Here is a 22,653-nt window from a genome sequence, read left to right as displayed (position 1 = left end):
AAAGTAACAGTTTTGGACATGTGAGGTTTCTACCCCACCGAGACGACATTCAATGTATATGTATTTGTTTAAAGAAAGCTTTGGTGAGTTTACAAAGGCAGACAACACAGAGCTTTTGGCGAGGTAGATTTAGCCGTTCAAACACTGATTTACCAGACCACACCAGGCACAGATTACTTTTTTTTTTTTTTGCTCTCCCTCATGGAGCTACTTGCGGATTATACCAGGGTCAGTCCCACCCTCAGGTGGACACGCACTGACCTTTTGCACCTTAATCCCATGTATAATGCACAAACTTACAATAAACCTGATTCTGATTCTGATTTCCAAAATGTATAACATATTCAGTGTTCATGAGAATGCCAAATTATAACGCCTTATTTTCATTTCCAGCATTTCAAATAGATCTAGTACATGTCAATTAGAGCAGTGGTTCTCAAAGTGGGGTCCGGGGACCACTGGGTGTCCTTGAGGTGGTTCCAGGGGGTCCCCAGCAACATTAGTTAATATAGCATTACAATTTTACAACATGTTTTACAACTTTATCCCTTACTAGACTATACCCGTCCGGAGATATGAGCGCCCAATGTATGTGCAGGTTGGGTTATGTGCTATGCACAGACAGTACATCAGGGACACACGTGCGTGGCATGGTCCGCTTGTTTCGCGGATGTGGCAACACCGGCGCTTGTTTCACGCACATGACTTGGCAACCCAGGAGCCAGCGACCACAACCCTCCCCCCCCACTCACACACACACACACACACACACACTCACACACACACACACAAACGGCGGGCCCAAGAGAGAAGAGATTTGGGGACAGACAGACAGACAGGCAGGCAGGCAGACAGACAGACAGACAGACAGACAGACAGACAGACAGACAGACAGACAGAGCTTTGTAGAACTATAGGAGGATAGGAGAAACGCATCACATGGCGACGCCTTGTGAGCTTGTACTAAATAACCACACAAATCGTGTATGGGGGTCCCTGGCACAAAATATTTACAGATGGGGGTCCGCGGCAAAAATGCAGTGCTCTAGTCTAGCTGATGTTTGGCCACTGTCTACAAAGTTCACTGTTTTGCCAAAGATTGTACTACAGCATATTACAGTGTATACTATATATATACTGTACTGTACCAAGGTTTAAAGGTGATACGTTTCACCTCTGTTAATGTACTGTAGCTTTAGATATACAGTAGTTTAATAGGTGGCAGTGATAAATTACATTTAGATACACTTTTAAATTGAAATGTAAAACATCTGTGGGGCGTGTCTTTGCATCTCCATGCCCATAAACACAAACAAACCCAGGATACACCTCAAGATTCATGATGCAGGCGCGTTCCACTTTTTTTTCTCCTTTCACTGTCATAACTTTCCTTGTCCTCCACATTTCCTTTAGTAACATAAAACTTATTTCATCCTTCTTCCAAACCCCCCCCCCCCCCACCCACACCCACACCCCCCCCCAACAGAAGCCTAATAACACCTGCAAAAATAAAATGATGAATACAAAAAAATGGAGTGTGCTCAGAATAATGTTATGCAGATAAACATCCTGCCTGCACTCAGACAAGCTGATTTGTTGGGAGATAGGAATTAATAGACTTAATGCATTGAGACCGGGAACGCATCCGTGTGTCGTGTTTAGATTTCTATATCTGCTATTCGAAAATAGCAGATATACAAGCTCATAGTGCAGCACCGAGTGCCGCGCTATGAGCTTGTAGATCTGTTATTTTTAACATGACTTTGTCCATGTGTCCGTATGTATGTATGTATGTATGTATGTATGTATGTCTGTCCACAAACATTGATGACAACATCAATACGGGGGTCAACACGGGGCTCATCAAAGGCGGCTCACTTCACACAGGGTGTGATTTTTGAGTGGTGCGGAAGGCAACCACTCCTATACATGACTTTGTCCGTGTGTCCGTATGTATGTATGTATGTCTGTCTGTCCACAAACATTGATGACAACATCAATACATCAATACGGGGCTCATCAAAGGCACCACTCACTTCACACAGCGTGTGATTTTTTTTTAAATCCTGAAAATGTGTCTTTGAATATATATATATATTTATTTTTAAAGCGAATATATATTATATATATATATATATATATGAATATATGTTATTCGCTTTATACAAGCTCGCTCTACAAGCTTGTATATCTGCTATTTTTTAATAGCCCAACGACATCCAAAAATGACCGAGATGCGTTCCCCGGTCTCAATGGATTAAATGTCACCGCAGAGCTTCTGGCTGTGGCTGTTGGACACGTAAAGGGAAAAAAATAAATAAACATAGACGGCAAATATGAGTTTAGAACATAAATGCTGGCAAACCGAAGTCAGCTGAGGATTGAATGAAAATACTAGATGGCTTTCGATTATTTAGTCTAGAATGTTGCTGTTAGGGCAGAAACCTCGTATCTCCATAATATTTTTTTTCCCACATAAAATTAATGCCCTACTTTGGCGTAAAACAGCGTTGCTCAAAAGTAGCGAAAATTAGCCGATCTACGAGCTCACAATGGGTCGCAACGCGCCACATTGTGAGCTCGTAGATCTGCTAATTTGAAAAAACAATTTAAATTAAAGTGGTTAAGTGTGTCTGTGGGTTTTATAAATATTGAACCAATGAAAACAATAGCGTGTGACAAAATAACTGCGTTGGATCCATTGGAACACAGGTCATTTTTTCCCCCCATTTCCTGAAAAGTAACAGTTTTGAACATAATACAAGGTGTCCAAAACCGAAGTCAACAGAGTTCAAGAAATAGTGGTCAGAGTGGCCGTGGATTGAAAAGAACGAAAACTAGACGATGCTGAAATGGCTTTAAGCAAGCTACTGTAGTCGAGCTCCAGGATATATGAGGGCAATGCATCATAACTTGTGTCCAATAGTTTCCAAAGACAAACTCTCACTGTAAAGACAAACTCCTTCCTCCGTAATGCAGCAGAGGAATGATTCTTATGGTTTCTTGTCATGGTGTATTGAATAAAGAGAGACACAAGAACGCACACACCTCACTGTGGCTAGAGATACTCATCAGCGGTGGTGAAGATCCATCAGCGAGCCACTTCATGGTATAGTGATGAAATGAGTCCAGTTTCATCCATTTTGTTCTGGGTTCCACCGTCAGTATAGTTCTACTTTATTTCCTATCTGTATATTGCTGAGTCATTCCTTTGTTTCATTCACACCTATTTCTACTTTAGAAATACATGACGCATGGCGTTAGTTCATGCAGGGCACGGGAGTCATACTGTAGGCTATATATACGCCTCAGCTGTAATCAGCTATCGGTCTGCTGATTGCTTTCAATCAGCCACGCTTTCCTACACACCTATAGGCTCTATGCACAGCAGCCATATTGGACAGAAATTGGGCCCCTTCCTTGCTTCCTTCACAGGTGTTACCAATGATACTAATGAAGGCTCTGTTCCATTTAGTGTAGCACAGTGGTTCTCAAACTTTTTAATTTCAAGGACCCCCATTAACTCTGAGAGTGTACAAATGGACCCGGGAGGGTCCATTTGGTTCCATTTGTACACTCTCAGAGTTACACCCTCTCAAGGAACCATGAGGGTCCCTGGACCACACTTTGAGACCCACTAGTACTTCTAGTGAGCCAACATGCACAATTTCAGCACCCTGACTCTGTTGACCAGAATGGAACAGAGCCTTCATTAGTATCATTGATAAGACCTGTGAAGGAAGTAAGAAGAGGCCCAATTTCTTTCCAATATGGCTGCTGTGCATAGAGCCTAGGTATTCCCTCAACAAGGCGGTCCGTTTAAATACGGCTCCCTCCTCCAGTCTTGCATTTCTCAAACGTTTAAACTGAATGTTGAACTGGAATTCAATGTTTGCATGGCTCTAAACTGAATTCAATGTTCTATGGCTTTAATGTTAAAATGCATCTGATTAAATGTCTTGCTATGGGCCCACTCTTGTATACCTAGCAAAATGTAGGGAACATCTTAAAGAACGGCGCCATTAACGCCAAGTTTAACTGTATTCCATGTGTTGCAATAAATGGTTAAATCTATTTGTGACGTGAGTGTTCCTAACTGAATTAACTTTAATTCTGTAATTGAAGTCAATAGGGCTTGGAATCGGGCTGAAACCCTACAAACATTTTCAGTCATACATCATACAGTAGTAGATAGATACTTCATAGAAAGAAGACCGACGGTCACAAGAAATACGCTCCCCTTTGGAGCCACGCTGTGATTCAGTTTGCTTTTATCCTTTTTCTCCCAATTTAGTCATTTTGCCAATTCCCAAACCCCCCCCACCCCCTTGTAATATAGTCCCCTGTCACCGCTGGGCCCTACTTTCATAGTCATCTCTTCCCTCTGTCATGACAGTGAAATATCCCTTTAACCCATGTGGATGAACACGCTATTATTCGCTGGCGCAGCAGCAGAGATCGTCCCCTCCCTGCACAGTCAATATGTGGCAATTATGTTCATTGGAATGAACCGCAGAGGAACTTTACCACTGCACCACTCTGACACCCCTAAAGCTATGCACTATTTACACTGAATATTATGTTTCTTCTTAACAAACGCATGTGTAAAAGCCCAACTATAGCAGAGAGGCTGTATAATGATCCTATACATCCAACTAGAAAGTTGGGTTGAGTGGTGGTGCTTGAGGAAAAGTCATGGGGTAACCTAAATCAAGCAATCTGCTTACAGATTATGAGATATTGTGTGCAAATGTAGAAAAGAAATGGGGTCACTCAAATGGTTCTTTTATCCTCCGGTGATCATGAATGTGTTTCATGGCAATCGGCCCCTTTGATTTTGAGATATCATGCAATTGGAAAATTTCACCAAAGGCCACCAAAATCAGTAGGACTCATCTTTTTTTTAAATAGAAAGTTTCATGGCAATCAGTCCAGTTTGATTGTGGAGATATTATTGTAGGCCATTGGACATCGCCTAGGGAGGATGAAGATGCACAGGCAATTGCATGGCAATCCAGTCAGTGTGGTGTTTGAGATAATTATCATGTTTGGTGTCTTGGACGGACGGACCAACCCAGTCAGAGGGCTGCATAAATGTGTAATATTGAATGGTAACTAGACTCTACCAAGCCCCAGAGGGGAGGGTGGGGGCGTTGTTACATTCTAATACAGCCAGAAACCACATTCTAGCACTTGCCTCGTGGCGTGCCTCATTGATCATTCGACTGCCAATCTCCAAGGATCGAATCCCCCCGCTGCCACTATTTTTCCAACAACTGCAGACATTTTTTTGGCCGATAAAGTATAGTTTTTTGACTGCAACGGAGGCGTGCCGTCTCAAGGGAACTTGAGAGGCACTGCGAGCGAGCTCAGACGGGCAAGTCGCCGTGACGAACGTTGTGAAGGTCACTTGAGCCGACTCGATACCGTCCGAGCTATGTACCGATAGGAACAGAATCATAAATCTGGGGTTTTGGGGTGAGCGTTTGCCCCAACTGCCATACAGTATAACGCTGCTTAAATCAGTGATTGTCACTATCTTCTTTTATTTATCTCACGTACCCCAAACTGTGGAAACACTTCCACAGTTAGGGGTACGTGAAATAATGGGTCCAAATGGACCCATAAAGGTCAGTTATTTCCCATTTGTACACTCTCAGAGTTACTGACCTGTAAAGGCCCATTTCAATCATTTAGCTGGGGGACCCCCTGGAACCCCCTCAAGGACCCCTGGGGGTCAGCGGACCCAGTGAGAAACAGTGGCTTAAATGATGACAATATTTTCTTAAGGGAAACCAGTATATGAAAATGTATGGAACTCATTAATACTTGCATGATCTGTGTTGTTCGGTAAAATAAAGGTGGAATAGCTGAACTGTGTTGAGATGCTTGTTATTAAGAAAAGAGGCAGAAATGACAGACGGTTATAGAGGCCAGATAAATCAAAAATAATTAGTTATCTTGTTATTGTCATGAGTGTACCTCAAGAACCCCTTCAACAGCATAATAGAAACCCCTTCAAACAGCATAATAGATGTGACTAAAAGTCAGACCCAAAGTTAACCAAGGACTAGCAGAACTTACAAAGATGTTTATTTTTGAAGTATCAAAGTTTGTGCTTGAGCTGTTGGTAATTTCAATGTCCCTGACGGTGATGCAACCGTTTCCTAGGAAACTATTCATGATGCTTCATTCAGTCTCTTATGCCCGCGTTCCCTTCATGTTTATAACATGAAGATCAATGATGATGTGGGCATACAGTATATGCCTTAATCAATCAATCAATCAATCAATCAATCAAACCCTATTCAACAAGCGAACGGGTAAATAGACATAAATAGAGAGCAGAGAAAACAACGCAGTGCTTCAAGGTAACTATGGATACCAGGTAAACATCATAATCTAGTATCTGTCTAAACAACATGCTACCTGATTAACGTTCTTAGTATTTGTGGTCAAGCACACAGTACGTCTATCTAAACAACATAACAAACAAGTTTAACCCATTAAGACCCCGAGGACCCGATTCTACAAATGTCTTCTAAATCCTAACAGTTTTCTGAAAAACTGTTGCTATATTAGTGGTCCCTCAAGCTTTCTCATGTCAAGGATCCCCAAAATGATGATGTATTTGGCCGTGGACCACCATCTCAAAATATTTTGTTCCAGGGACCCCCAAAAGCAAAGATTTGAGTTAAAAACGTTCGCTTACATATATTCAAAGATTTGTCACAAATGTTCACGATTAAAAAAAAATAGCATATCTACAAGCTCATAGCGCGGCACAAAGTGACGCGCTATGAGCTTGTATATCTGCTATTTTTTAATAGCCAAAGTATTAAACTATAGCTAAAGTGGTTCAAATCTAAAATCTAAAATGACACGGATGCTTTCCCGGTTTTAATGGTTTAATATTACTATTTTAGGATAGGTGATGAGCATAATTGGGGTTGAACTATTCCTGGACTATATGTGATCATCAGGGCTATTTTATCATGTTGTTTTTCCCCTTCTCATTATGGCACTCAGATCAGATCAGCGCAGCGGCTTTTATAATGTAAATCATCTCTTTGAAAAACCTCCGCCTCTCCTCTCCTCACTTCCTCTCCTCTCTTTTGTGTCCTATTATTCTCTTCCCTCTGTTAGTCCATCGTCTGCTCAAGAGCCGTGACAATCTCAGGACATTTGCTATTAGATAGTGGAGAATCACAGTCGTTTTGTATGGCTTCATTGTTCATGTCCAAAAGATATTGTTTGAGAACTGCTTTTCATCAATAGAAAATGAAAAAAAATCCAGACTTTAATTCAAATGCTTCAAATTAGGTTCATGTCACGGTCTCCATAGAGACCTCCTCGATTCATCCACCTTTACAATGGGCGAAGCTGATTTATCAATTTCCCCCAAATTTAAGCTGTTTAACATTTAGTTTTAGCAAGTCTGAGCGGATCTGAACTTGACCTTCTGTGAGAGCAGACTACGGCAAACAAGACTTGTTTGATGGGAGCAGAGACCAGGGGTCTTCAACAGGGGGTCCGGGACCCCTCGGGGATCCTCAGAGTTACAACAGGGGGTCCGCCACTTGAACCCTAGCATCCCTTTTCTAAGGAGAACTTTAGCCAAAAATAGCAGATCTACAAGCTTTTTTTTTGCTTTTTTGGGCTATTTTTTGGCATAGAGCAGACAAAGTAAACAAAAAAAGTTTAATCTGATTTTTGATGGCTTTTTTTTGGCTATTTCTTGGCATAGAGCAGACCAAGTAAACAAAAAAAGTTTAATCTGTTTTTTTTGGCTTTTTTTGGGCTATTTTTTGGCATAGAGCAGACCAAGTAAACAAAAAAAGTTTAATCTGATTTTTTTTGGCTTTTTTTTGGTGCTATTTCTTGGCATAGAGCAGACCAAGTAAACAAAAAAAGTTTAATCTGAAACACAATTTTATGCAATATAGAGGGGGTCCCTGCTTCATCTGTCTCTCAGCTAGGGGGTCCTTGGCCTGAAAACGTTGAAGACCCCTGCCATAGACAGAACCAACCATAGTGCACATGAGTAAAGCTGGCAGCATACTTCAAATGAAGTCTCAGCAAAGTTCTCTGAGAACAAACATCTGGGTCATCCTACTACATTACGTTGGTGCTACATACAACTAGAAAGCAACACAAACGTGGCCGTGTAGACACCGATTTGACCGATATTCAATCTGGGAACGCATCTGTCATTTTAGATTTGGGCTATAACCATTGTTTTATACTTTGGCTATTCAAAAATAGCAGATCTACAAGCTCGTAGCAAAATCTTGAACATTTTTGTGCAAATCTTTGAATACATATCTTTTTTTAAAGAACATCTATGAGCTTGTAGATCTGCTATTTTTGAATAGCCAAAGACATCTAGAATGACAGAGATGCGTTCCCAGATTGCATGGGGTAAAAAACAAAAAAACGAAAATGTGAACTAAGCCAGTCTAAGCACACAGGCCTCCAGCCACTAATTAATATGAATTAACACTTTTAAACTCTGAGGTTCCACAAAGGTCCAGTTCAGAGAGCCGACATCAAAAGGTGACACCAAGTCTCTTCAGTTGCACCCAGTGGAGTAAAGTAACTAAGTGTATACTCAACCACTGTACTTAAGTACAATTTTGAGGTATTTTTTTTACTTGCGTCAGTATTTACAATTGTCAATACTTTTACTTGTACTCCACTACATCTCAGAGGAAAATATTGTACTTTTACTCCACTACAATTATATTAAAACTTTAGTTACTTTGTAGATTTTGATTATTATTACAAGCCACACTAACCACTTCAGCCCTATATATATATGTTGGCCATTTGAGAATAGCAGATATACAAGCTCACAATGTGACGCATTGTGACACATTGTGAGCTTTGGCAATTTGCTAAATATTTTGTATACATTTTGAACTTGTAAAAAGGGACATTCTGTACAATGAGTACTTTTACTTTTGGCACTTTAAGTATATTCATCATTTCATCATGTCATCATTGATGACGATACTTTTGTACTTTTACTCAAGTACATTTTGAATACAGCATTTCTACTTGTAACAGAGTATATCTACATGGCAGGCAGTATTGAGTACTTCTTCCATCACTGGTTGCACCATCCATGTCAACTCTGACAACTATAACAGGTTTCTTGTTTTTCCCTTTGAATTTGACGCAGAGCTCTGAATCTGTCCTGAGAGGTTACACCCAAAATGACAGTTTAAAATCGTAGGCAATGTATTCTAACCAGTCAACCAAAGGAGCTTTAATTCCCCAATGTGTCGCCAACGGGATGGGTTCAGCTTGTACTGTACATCTGCTATTTTCACAATAATGACTAGGGACACCATGAAGTGGTTAAATCTGTCTGAGGGTTTTATAAATATGGAAACCAATAAAAAGTATTAACAAGAGCTTGTGACTAACTATGAACTGCACTAGAATCCACTGGAACACATTATTTTTTTCCGTTTCCTGAAAAGTAATGGTTTTGGACATTTCCACCCAACAGTGACTTAAGGTTGATGGCTCGCCTGCGTGGACACTGGGCGCACGCACGCACGCACGCACGCACGCACACACACACACACACACACACACACACACACACACACACACACACACACACACACACACACACACACACACACACACACACACACACACACACACACACACACACACACACACACACACACACACACACACACACCTCTACCTTGTATATTCCTTGGTCACAGCCATTGTAAGTGCTCTCCATGGTGTAACTTCTCAGCACCCCGATCTCCCTCCAGACCACCACCCTGGCTGTGGCAGAACGAGACTTCTCCACCTAGCGGGTATAACAGCGTGGTCATTCACCGCTGGAAATTAACCCGTTAACACATTCCCTGCCAGAGGTCTTTTTTTTTTTACTTCCCCCCCAATGTTAAAAACTAAAAACACAGGAGCCGAGATACAGGATTTTAAAGTAATAAGTTAACCAAGGAGTGAATGGAGCTAGAAATCTTTGGATGGCTATATCTCTGGTTCTGTGTGGATAAATTGAAAATTGAAGAAAAAAAAAAAAAAAACATTTTTTCATTTTTTTTTCAACAACGGCTATACTCGTGGCTGGCAGGTAACGGGGTATTTTTTCAACAACGGTTATACTCGTTGTTTGGAGGTAATGTGTTAAGACCTGGAACTGTGTCATTTTTAGATTTGAGCTAAAAAGCATTATTTTACACTTTGGGCTATTCAAAAATAGCAGATATACAAGCTCATAGCGCGGCACCGAGTGCCGCGCTACGAGCTTGTAGATCTGCTATTTTTGAAAAATCACGAAAATGTGTGCAAATCTTTGAACATAATATATTTTTAAAGCGAACATTTTTAACTCAAATCTTTGCTTCTGGGGGTCCCTGGACCAACATATTTTGATGGGGGTCTGCGGCCAAATACATATAATTTTGGGGGTCCTTGACATGAAAAAGATTGAGCAGCACTGATATAGAAACATACGTTTTTCAGAAAACTGTTGGGATTTAGGAGACATGTAGAATCGGCTTCAGGTCTCAATGGGTTAACTTAACAGCCTTACAAAACTAATCACTTCACTTCACATATAGGCACATATTTAGAAGTAGGCTTTATTACATGCTTTGCTGCATTCTGCAGTCTATTATTCCCTAAGTAGCCAGACCACTGTTATCAATAATAGATGCACGAAATTTGCAAGCAAAACATTATTTTAAATACATATTTCATGTCAAATGCATTCTTGATTGGTCTCATATGTAATAAGTGGGATACAATGTGCGTCACCGCTCTCCCCAGTCAGGGTTAATTTGATAATAATGACCTTCTCAACAGTGTTTGTGTGTGTGTGTGTGTGTGTGTGTGTGTGTGTGTGTGTGTGTGTGTGTGTGTGTGTGTGTGTGTCGGTGTATCACCTGATAATTGCAGCTGTTGAAAGAGAAGGCCGGAGCAAGACGATCCAAGGTCTTAGGGATAGTCTAGAGAGAGACAGAGACATGGCCAGATTTATTAACAGTTATACAATAATGCTAAAAGGATAACACAAAAAGCTCTGAGGGCTTGTTTCCATTGTGGTCCTCTGTATTCAATTCATCAAGACATACAATACTATACAATAAATCATCACTATTAGGAGCAATACAAGTATATCTACAGTAAACAGTGGGGTGTCGTTTCTTTTAGCAAGCTAGAGGACTTGTCCAGGTCCAGTTGCAAAAATTGCAACTAGAGAGACAGAGTGAGAGACAGAAAGGGAGACGCATGCGTTTTTACATGAAATACACCATATAATGTCATTAAACTACTTGCACCTGTGTGGCGCGCGTGTGCGTGCACGCGTGTGTGTGTGTGTGTGTGTAGAGTGTGTTATAGTCACCCTGTATCCAGGGTCCTCTTTCAGTCCTACAGTGTCAGCGCCAGACTGCCAGAGAGTCTCCTTGACGCTGCAGCCGTACAGGAACACATTCTTCTTTCTGGAGTGACCATGGTAGTCACAAAACACCTGGACACACACACACACACACACATGCACACACACACAGACACACACACACACACACAGACACACACACACACACACACACACACACACACACACACACACACACACACACACACACACAGACACAGACACACACACACACACACACACACACACACACACACACACACACACACACACTACAGTTACAGTTAGACAAATCACATAAGACCTGAGGCTGATTCTACAAATGCCTTCTAAATCAGTAGTTTTCACACTTAAAAGATTTTTCAAAAATGCTGCAAAAACAGCAGATGTACAAGCTCACAGCCCGGCACAAAGTGACGCCCTGTGAGCTTGTACAACTGCTATTTTTTGAATAGCCAAAGCTAAAATCTAAAAGGACACAGATGTTTTCCCTGTTTTAATGGGTTAAGTGTACACATTGAAAGAGGCAGACACAACATTCTGTGTTCTCATACTGAAAAAGACAGACAGACACAGACACAGACAGACAGACAGACAGGCACGCACGCGCGCGCGCGCGCACGCACATGTGCACACTCTACTACAGTGGTTCTCAAACTTTTTCATGTCAAGGACCCCCAAATTGACACTTTTTAGCCCGCGGACCCCCATTTCAAAAGATATGCCAGGGACCCCCACAAGAGATTTATTTTTACGGCTCTAGCAGTGATTCTCAACCATTTTAATTTCAAGGACCCCCAGTTTGACATGCATTAGAGCTACAGACCCCCATTTAATGGCATTTATACCGCTGGGACCCCAATTTATATTGTAAAATCAATGTTAATTTAACTCTGAGAGTGTACAAATTTGTACACTCTCAGAGTTACAGACCCGTAAGGGTCCATTTGGTTCCTGTCCATCATTTAGCTGGGGACCCCCTGGAACCCCCTCAAGTACCCCTGGGGGTCCCCGGACTCCACTTTGAGAACCAATGCTCTACTATATCCGTTTGAAAACCAAAGTGTCAAAGAAAGTTTCTGTGTACTTTTTGAACAGATAAAAGGTAATGGAAGCAATATATACTGTAGGTCCTCTGCTCTCCTTTCAACTAAAGTACAGCTGTTTGATATTCTTCATGGGTTTAGACATGTTCTCCTACAGAGGTTTACTATCTAAGCCAAGTGAACTTGCAACCCACCCTCTCAGAATCAGTTTATTGTCACTTCCACACGCAGAATACATGTGGAGCAAAAATACCGTTCTCCATGAATCATGACGCTTGTCCACATTAAAACCACACACATAATCGTTGATGTCGGGTGGAAACCTAGTCTAAAACCTCTTTTATTCTTTTAAAAAACATTAAAAATGATATAAATAGCAGATCTACAACACGCCACGTTGTGAGCATATAGATCTGCTATTTTTGCTGCTTTTGTGCGATAGATAAGTAGGGCATTCATTTACGAAAAAACATAAAAGTTGAAATATGGAGATACGAGGTTTCTGCCACAATATATAAAGAAAGGGGCAAATTAGACAGAGAGCGTGTGCTTTTTACAGGTGTGACATCAGCCTATGATAATAATCAAAAGTCAAGAGCACAAATTAACAAAGGCCATTCTGATTTAGAGCAATTAAGCATAAGCCAATCAAGGTCATTTCACTGAATGTCTTACTTGAGTTTCACCCAGAACTACACACAAACATGCACTCACGCACGCACACACACACCTCAACTTTCTACTGACTAAAATAATGGAGTGCAGGCATTGTGAGTGGTAATTGGAATAATCGTCCATTAATTTAGCTGTAAATTAGCTTGGCATTGATATGAAAAAATGTGCTCATTGTCTAATGGTGTGACAGACACTTCATTCATATCCTGCTTTTAGAAACTCAAATTGGAAGCAAAGTGAGAGTCAGTCTCAGGGCGTAATAATCGATTATAAGAAATCATGGAAAATGTATCATTATAATATAATTGATAATTAATCGATCAATATTTTGGGCAAGTCATAGGCGATAGGTTTTTAAAAAAAACGGATCTAAAGTTGTGAGCTGTTGTTGTGAGCGGCTATTTAGTGTGTGTGTGTGTGTGTGTGTGTGTGTGTGTGTGTGTGTGTGTGTGTGTGTGTGTGTGTGTGTGTGTGTGTGTGTGTGTGTGTGTGTGTGTGTGTGTGTGCGTGCTCACCAGCGGGGTGCATCCTGTGCTGTTGAGATAGTAGAGGAAGCCCTTGGTGTGGTAGATGGTTGGACTGAGGACAGGGTCAGGATTACACCACTGACGGTTCAAGTCTTCACCACTCAGAGAACAGCGGTGACTAAACACACAGAGAGAGAGAGAGAGAGAGAGAGAGAGAGAGAGAGAGAGAGGAGGGAGATGTTGGTATTTGCACAAGGTTATCACTGCTATCAAATAACAGTGATAAAAGCAATAGATCAATGATTCACAACCTTTTTCACAGCCAGCTTGATATTGTCTCTATCGGGGTGGTCCCAAAACTGTTACTTTTCAGGATTCAAATTCAAAAGTATCAAAAGTAGCAGATCTACAAGCTCAAAACGCGCCGCTTCGCGTCGCTTTTTGAGCTTGTAGCCTGCTTTGATGTTTTTGTGTGACGCTGTAGTACGACCTAGGATGTTTATGAAAAAAAAGCACAAAAAGGTTTTTGCCCGACATAGCAACGATATGCATTAGGCCTTGGACCTGTATGTATTAGATCTCAGGGACCACAATCTACAGTACACTGTAAAATCATCAGTGTTAATGGTTGTCTTGTCTTGTCCTTTGGTTCCTTCCTATAACCAGGGGTGCACATAACTGGTGCGCAGGTGCGCATGCGCACCCAAAATAAAAAATGCGCACCACATCAGGCGACGCGAGGCGCTTTTGCGCACCAACAGCTGGGACAGGAATTTCCAAGCTTTTATTTTTTAGCAAAACTAAAAAATAAAAGCCTGGAGATCGAGGCTAGGAATTTACTTCCTGAAGCCACACTCACAATCACTCTAAAGCACCCGTCGGCCCCATGTACAGCCATTAGGCACAGGGGTAGAGATATGACTCGCGTCGCCTCACATTGCCTCGCTGCGTGCACGCAGCCAGCAGCGGCTGTTAGAGGCACTCGTCACCGATGATGAACGCACCGTAATGGTGCGAAATATGCCGTGAACGTCCCAATCTGGCGGATAAAATCAGCGCAAATCGGCGGAATTTAGAAGCAGAGCGTCCTTTTTTTCTCGCCCCCCCCCCGTTGACAAAACTGTCCGGTGGGCACCGTGCTGACACCCCCCCCCCCCCCCCCCCCCCGTTGACAAAACTGTCCGGTGGGCACCGTGCTGAACCCCCCCCCCCCCCCCCTTGAAAAAACGGGACGGGCGCCATGCGCACCAAGTCACATGTCCAGGTGCTCTTCTGCGTACCAGACCTAAAAAGTTATGTGCACCCCTGCCTATAACTATGAATCATTTACCTGGGGGACCCCCTCCTGGAACCCCCTCTCAAGGACCCCACATTGAAAACCACCGCAAAAATGGCGCCTTTATCCAACACGCTTTACAATGTATAATGTAAGTTCAACCATACATTCACACATACAGTACAGTACGATGGCAGAGGAAACCTGCTCATTGGGAGCAGTTAACGTTGACGAGAGCAGATAAAGTGCCTTGCCCAAGAAGGACACTTCAAAATGCAGCCAGGAGGGGGCCAGGGATCGACCCGGGAACCTTCCGGTTCCAAGACCCCCACAATTGGAGTTTTGTAGCACTGGCACCTAATATTAGTGTAATTTAAAAGTGTATGACCCAAAGTAGTCCTTTAAACCAATTTCCATCCTTTTGTGTAAGGTCCTATTCCCTGAGATGTATCTGTTTTGGTTTTGTTTGTGTTTTTTTTTTTGGGGGGGGGGGGTTAAAAGTCAAGGTCAGTGTCAATGGACGGATTGATTGATTGACGGGGCCGTGACACGTGCCTGGATAAAGGACACAGAAGTTTGAGAGCAACAGAGAGAGAAACACGGCCACGGAGTCCCCGTTTGACCTGGGAATGTTTGATTAATGAAATCTCTAAAGCTGTTTGGTGTAACATAGCCAAGGCCACCGATACTCGCCGTTTAAAGGAGTGCGCCCGGCACTCATTGTTTCAACCTATCTATCATGAACTGTGAAACTAATTATCATTGTTTATTTAATTCATTTAGATAAACGAATGTTCTGAGCTTCATTCCTGTCTGTGTTTGCTGTATTCATTGCATTCAGAATATATCAATTTTATCTGTAAAAAGATAATTCGTAACCTGTGATTTAAATAGTAATTGTTAATATCAAATATCTGACCGTTACAGTTTGATGCCAAACTTTAACCATTGTTTTATACTTTGGCTATTAAAAAAAGAACAGATTTGTTTTTAATAGCCAAAGTATATAAGATAATAATAATGGTTAAAGTGGTTAAATTCTAAAATGACACCTGCTTTCCTGGTCTTAATGGGTTAATCCAGCATTTGGGTTGTAATTGTGCAACATTGGAAGGTGAGAGATAAAGAGAGAGAGAGAGAGAGAGAGAGAGAGAGAGAGAGAGAGAGAGAGAGAGAGAGAGAGAGAGAGAGAGACCACCACAAGGACGAGAGACAAGCGTGTGCAACGTGATGAAATCTGTACTTCCTCGTTTGCTATGGAAAACGCCTCGGGGATAAAAAATGTCACAAAAAAGATTTTTTTATCTGATGTTCTTAAAACTCTCCGCCGATTAGAAGAAATAGACGACAACAAGTTGTCAGACACTAAACCCCTGTGGCTGGTGTTCCGTGCGGCACTGACACGCGCGCAACATCAAACGCATGTGGCACAACAGAGAGGGTCTACTGTAGCTGTTAGAAAAATCAAAGTGTCAAAGTTGCTCTGTACTTTTTGAACAGGAAGAAGGTGACCGAACAGAAGCAATAATATATCAGGTGGCTCCACACTGCAGCGTCTTTCAACCACAGCTATTTGATAACTCTTTATGGGTTTAGACATATTATTCTTCAAAGTCAGGTGGCGTTATCTAGGCCATTTGAACTGGCAGCCCACAGCTCTGTCAGAAGTCCTTGGAGAGAGCAGCATGTGCTTTTCACAGGTGTGTGACATCAGCCTATGACAATAATCCAAAGTCAAGAGCAAAAGTAACACAGAACATTAGTGATTTAGATCAATTAAAGTACAAGCCAATCAAGGTCAATTCACTGCAGGTCTTTGTCATTAAACGCCATTACATTTGACTTTCGCCAAGAAACACACACACACACACACACACGCACACACAGACACACACACACACACACACACACACACACACACACACACACACACACACACACACACACACACACACACACACAGTCTTATCGTATTACAGAATGAGATCAACTGCACACTATAAATGCTTGATAATGATTTAAGTGCAGGTTTTGGTTGTAACCTTGCCATGATGTAACTATTGGCAAGACGTCTTTCTCCATTGATTAGAACTTGATATTCCAAAAAAAAATAGTCTCCTGATTGACTTACTGTACATTGCACAGTGAAACTATCAATCAAGCTATTTGTATTTGTATTATGCTGTTATTTGGAGTGGTTTGCCACCAAACTTGAATGCAATGACAATAAATAACATCTTATCGAATCTTATCCAAGTCACTCTGTCAGCACGTGAACGAACACAAACAAAGTAGATTCTACCAATGCAAAACCCACAGCAGATGTAGGCCTACAAGCTCACAACGTGTTGCAACGTGTTGTGAGCTTGTAGAATAGAATGGACTAGAGCTTTATCGATCTTGTGGTGTGTACATTCAGCCAGCTGTTTCTGGCTAATGTTCCCCCAGAAAAGGGGGCGCTAATAGGGTTCAAATGGTTAAGTATAGCCAAGCAGTGGACAGTAGTAACAGGCCACCACACCAGCATAGCCAATGGGCTTATGTTTCAATCATGGCACAAATTGGAGCCGCTTCATAGTTCAGCGAAATTGCTCTCTTGACAGCTTGATTTACGTATGAATCACCTATTTGAGCATCACACAGGCTATACGAATAAAGATGGATTTGTCAGAATGCAAAAAAAAGAGAGGATTATGACAGCTCTAATTGAGCCTTTGATGATCTCACTCATTAAATGACTACCGGTGATAGCGCCACACATGGATCAAGCTAACACTTTAACTCCCACATTAACCCATTAGTCTCATTTTTAGATTTGAGCTAAAAAGCATTATTTTACTTTGGGCTATTCAAAAATAGCAGATATACAAGCTCATAGCACGGAACCGAGTGCCGCACTATGAGCGAAAATCTTTGAATATATGTATTTTTAAAGCGAACATTTTTAACTCAAATCTTTGCTTCTAGGGGTCCCTGGAAGAAAATATTTTGATGGGGGTCCGCGGCCAAATAGATATAATGTTGGGGGTCCTTGACATGAAAAAGATTGAGCACCACTGATATAGAAACAAACGTTTTTCAGAAAACTGTTGAGATTTAGGAGACATGTAGAATCGGCTTCAGGTCTCAATGGGTTAAATGACTACCGGTGATAGCGCCACACATGGATCAAGCTAACACTTTAACTCCCACATTAATGCCTAATTCTACTCATTTATGCTTCCATGAAAGAAAATGAGTGGCACGTCACTCGACACTAAATGAGATATTTTCAACTGAGAAAGAGTCTTTTGTTGTCTGAACAAGATGCAATCTGCAAACCTGAACACTACCAATGCCATGTTCTCATTGACTCTCTATGCTACTGTTGTGACCTTACACGTGTCTCTCACAGGTGAGTCACCACAATGAGTCACTGCGTTGAGTCACTGCGGTGACTTTTATTAGTTTCATTCTTTCTAAGTTTAACCATTATTTTAGATAGCAGATATACAAGCTGCGGCATCGAGTGCCGCGCTATGAGCTTGTAGTTCTGCTATTTTGGAAAAATCTTGAAAAATGGTGGAAATCTTTGAATATGTTTTTTTTATATATATTTGAATATATATATTTTTTGCTAGTTGTGTCTTTTTCTTTTTTTCTTCTGCATCTGTGATATGCTGAACTAAATTTACTTTGTTTTTGATTGATTGATTGATTGAATAGTTTGCAAAAAGTACAGAGGTACAGTACAGTTATACTATAATGTTCAAAAAGGATAACACAAAAGGCCCTGAGGGCTCGTTTCCATTGCAGTCCTGTGTATTCAGTTCATCAAGACATACGCTATAAAGACATTATGAAGACAATACTATACAATGGGGTCAGCCAGCCAGCCAGCCAGCCAGCCAAAAGAGCACTTGTGCTCTGTGAACTAACCCCAAATGAAAACTACTGTGTGAAAATCTCACTTGCTGTGAGGCTTTGATGGCGGTGATGACCACGAGTACAGTGACGCTGGCCATGGATGAAAATACAGCTTGACTCATAGTCCAACCAGGGTTCAATTTATTTGGGGAAAATTGCAAAAAAAAATAAAAAAATAATTAGAGGGGAAAAAAACATTTTATGACTCATTTTGACAATTTGCCCAAAATGAACACTGGTTAATATGATTTATTAAACTGTATTAGAGTCATATCAGAGTTTACATTTCCCAAAAGGAAATGCTTGAAATGCATGACCAGAATCAGGGAAAAAACATATCCCCCACCGGCAGCCATAAACATGATATGACATCACGAGCAGAGGCATTGACTCGGTTCCGCAGATAAAAAATGCAAAAATAGCAGATCTACAAGCTCACAACGCCTAGCGTTGCGAGGCGTTGTGAGCTTGTAGATCTGCTATTTTCGCAATTTTTCCCTCTTTCTTATTTGACAATTTGGCCAATGTTTGACCAGTTTTTACAGTATAGTTTGTCGATTGCTTTTGATGCAGTGATGGTCTTATTTATTTTCCTTCTTTCTTTTTGAGGTATGAAAAAAGGTTTTAAAAGTCCTTAAATTGTCACTTCACTGACATCTGGGGCCCCCCCAAAAAAATCATGTGGGGTCTCCCCTGAGGGTCCCGACCCGCAGGTTGAGAACCACTGAATTAGACAGAGTATTTCTCAGCGTGTCGCAAAAGTGAAAACAACTCAAGTGCGCGGGTCGATTTGAATACAAATACCCATTCTATCGGTGTGGCCGTGTGCCTGCTTTGGACTAGAAAGGGTCAATTCATGATCAGGCCTTCGAGACCCACGTTCTCTCCCGCCATGAAACCCAATCAGAGCCATAATAAGCGAGGCAGCTGACAAAACGCCAACTCATGAATATTCACAAGCAGACATGCATGCGGCTCATATTCTCTGGATAAGATGCGCACTCACACGCGACGACACACAGAGGTGATAACAACGCCTCGAGTCAGTCGAGCGTGCTTAAAGAACCTCTCCATCAAAACACCTGACAGCCTTGGGCTTGCAGCGATGGCAGGGGAGGGTAGAGAAAGTGAGGTTATTTATGTCTCTCCTCTTTTGTAGAATGACTTCTCTGTTTAAACTGTCTGACAACATTGATCAGGACAACACAGCGTACTGACTTGAAATGAACTAGCAGAGATAGGGAGAGAACAAAGAAGTGCTTGGGGGAAAGACAGGAGAATCTATTTCTTTGTTTGTTTATTTGTTTGCTTGCTTGTCTGTGTGCTTGTTGCTCCTCGTCAATGCTGTGATATAATGGACGTCTCATGTAAACACCAATAAGAGACAAAAAAACAGACTGTCAACCTTTAATGTGGGTGGCATGGGTGCCCATGTTTGTACAGTATATACCATGGATAGGCGATTAACTGTATAAGGGGGGTTTGTCCATGTTTGTATAACATGGATAGAAGATTAACTGTAAGGGGTGTGTGGCTGCAGGCTATTGTATCTGTCTGGGTTTCTGTGTCTATCAGAGTGTCTAAGCGTGTGTGTGTGTGTGTGTGTGTGTGTGTGTGTGTGTGTGTGTGTGTGTGTGTGTGTGTGTGTGTGTGTGTGTGTGTGTGTGTGTGTGTGTGTGTGTGTGTGTGTGTGTGTGTGTGTGTGTGCGCGCGCGCGCGTGCATGTGGCTAAGATTGCCATCTAAAGTCTTGCATGAGTGACTGAGGCTCGTTTTGAACAAAATGCCTCAAATCATGAACGCAGCGTCTGATTGCCGTGAAAACATGCCCACTAGGCAGAGGAAGAAATGCCACCCTTTTCACACCAGGATGCCGATTTTTGCAAAACGAATCTTTTGATATTACTCCTACAAATGTTGTCCAAACATCACGTAAATCGGTACACAGTATCGCTATAGTCATGTGATCAAGATGGATCCATCTGATTTGTCATATTCCATCCTGAATAGCTAAGATTGGCATCTAACGTTTGCAGGAGTGGCTCGTTTTGAACAAAATGCCTCAAATCATGAATGCATGAAACTTTGCGGGCAAATTCCCACTCGGCCGAGGGAAAAAATGCCACCCTTTTCACATTGGCCTATTATATTTGCCTGTGCAATAACTTCATCAACTTTAACTCTGCCAGTGCCAGCGATTTTCGTGTTTTATAACCTTTTCAACCGGTCACAGAAATGTTATATCCATTATAATCCATGGTCGGATCGTGTTTATAAAAAGACACGATCGATGTACCAACCCCCACAAGGTTCAGGCTGGGCAAGACCTGGGATGTTGGTTGTCTAGGATCGCTTATTAGACAATTAAAAAGTTATACAGCGCGTCTAAGGCGTCATGGCACTGTGGACCAAACGCGTCCATGGCAGTAAAATAGTTAATCCCTCAACCTCTACAGATTCCACTCACCTCTATAAAGACTGAATTCCGAACATTACTGGCCCACAATAACCTACCTGACCTGGCGGAGACCTGTGCTCCGAGGAGCACTTTTTCTAGTTTGCTATGTAACTGTGTGGTGACTCACAACACATGACATTTAGAAACTACAAGACAATGGCCATTCCAGCAGACATGGTTGGATATGTGCTATCATTGCCTCGCAAAGATTCGAGAGGACATCGCTGTAATTGGTGATTTTCCACTGAAACATCCAATACGCTTACGAGATTGGACAATTAACTGCACAGAGAGAGCAATGGCCCATACAGCAATTTGACACAATTTATGTCTACCGAATCACAGGGAGGTTGAAGATAGTGCTTCTATAAAAGATAGAAATGGATTTTCAACTTCTACATCGGTTGTCGGGCAGAAACCTTGTATCTCCATGTTTCCCATTTTTTTGGTAAATAAATGCCCTACTTCATCATGCAAGAGTGTCACACAAAAGTAGTGAGAATAGCAGATATACAAGCTCAATGCGTCGCCGCTTGTAGATTTTATTCTAATCGTTTTTTAATAGGCTAATAATAAAAAGGAACAGTTTGGACATATAAGGTTTCCTCCCGACAGCGACAATATGATATTTTAGCAGGCAAGCTAAAATATCTGAAGACTTATTCGGAGGGGGTAAAATGTCACGGTTGAGTGCCTTGTGCGAAGGCGGTTACTGATTTTCTCAGCTTCTAGCCTTACCTCGAGTCTTTTGCGGCTATTAGGGTATAACTTTAAACACCAACAATGGTACATTTCCTACAGTTTTATTTGCTCACCACAGGGTAGCAGACCCAGAAGGAGGCGGTGGTAAAATCTCAGCGTAAAAACTCTTTATAAAACTATTATTTTACACAATGTTTACTCCCCCTCGCACAGCAATGCAGCTGCCTAGCCCAAGGCGTGTGTGTGTGTGTGTGTGTGTGTGTGTGTGTGTGTGTGTGCGTGTGCGTGTGCGCGCACGCGAGAGAGAGGTTCAGTGTCTTGCTCAAGGACACTTCCGACGCTAACCCAGGGGGAGCCGGGGATCGAATGCTGGAACCTTCCGATTCCCAAGTGGCTCTAACTCTACCTCCTGAGCCACTGCTGTTTTTACGTGTCATGGATGGTTAATTAAAATGCAGCTAAAAGGTAATCACATTAATTGACGAGTTTCTTTTAGGTGTTACTCTTTGTACCAGCATGGACATCTCACATACTGGTACACACAAACACAATAAAGAAACAGACCCCCCCCCAACTGAGTTTATTGGCTTCACCCTTGTCTAACCCAGTGCTTCCCAAACTAGGGGTCGGTTCCCCAAATTATTTTGGGGGGTCTCCAGGTGATTAGCTTAATGTGCAACATTGTTTTCT

General features: G+C 41.8%; 1 protein-coding gene across 1 annotated transcript in view; it reads right to left on the bottom strand.

Annotated features, from left to right (window-relative positions):
• Positions 1–22,653, bottom strand: part of agbl1 (AGBL carboxypeptidase 1) — a 222,385-nt gene that overhangs the window by 39,753 nt on the left and 159,979 nt on the right. The window contains exons 22-25 of the mRNA XM_084060959.1: positions 13,671–13,800; positions 11,402–11,527; positions 10,941–11,003; positions 9,725–9,838 (exon numbers count right to left, since the gene is read on the bottom strand). Coding sequence (XP_083917085.1) covers positions 9,725–9,838; positions 10,941–11,003; positions 11,402–11,527; positions 13,671–13,800 — 433 coding nt within the window. The remainder of the gene's footprint in view (positions 1–9,724; positions 9,839–10,940; positions 11,004–11,401; positions 11,528–13,670; positions 13,801–22,653) is intronic.

This window comes from Gymnoscopelus microlampas (genome assembly GCF_963454915.1).
Source record: "Gymnoscopelus microlampas genome assembly, chromosome: 6".
In the NCBI taxonomy this organism is placed as follows: domain Eukaryota; kingdom Metazoa; phylum Chordata; class Actinopteri; order Myctophiformes; family Myctophidae; genus Gymnoscopelus; species Gymnoscopelus microlampas.
The sequence above is the reverse complement of the archived record's forward strand: the minus strand, read 5'-3'. Positions and strand labels throughout refer to the sequence as shown.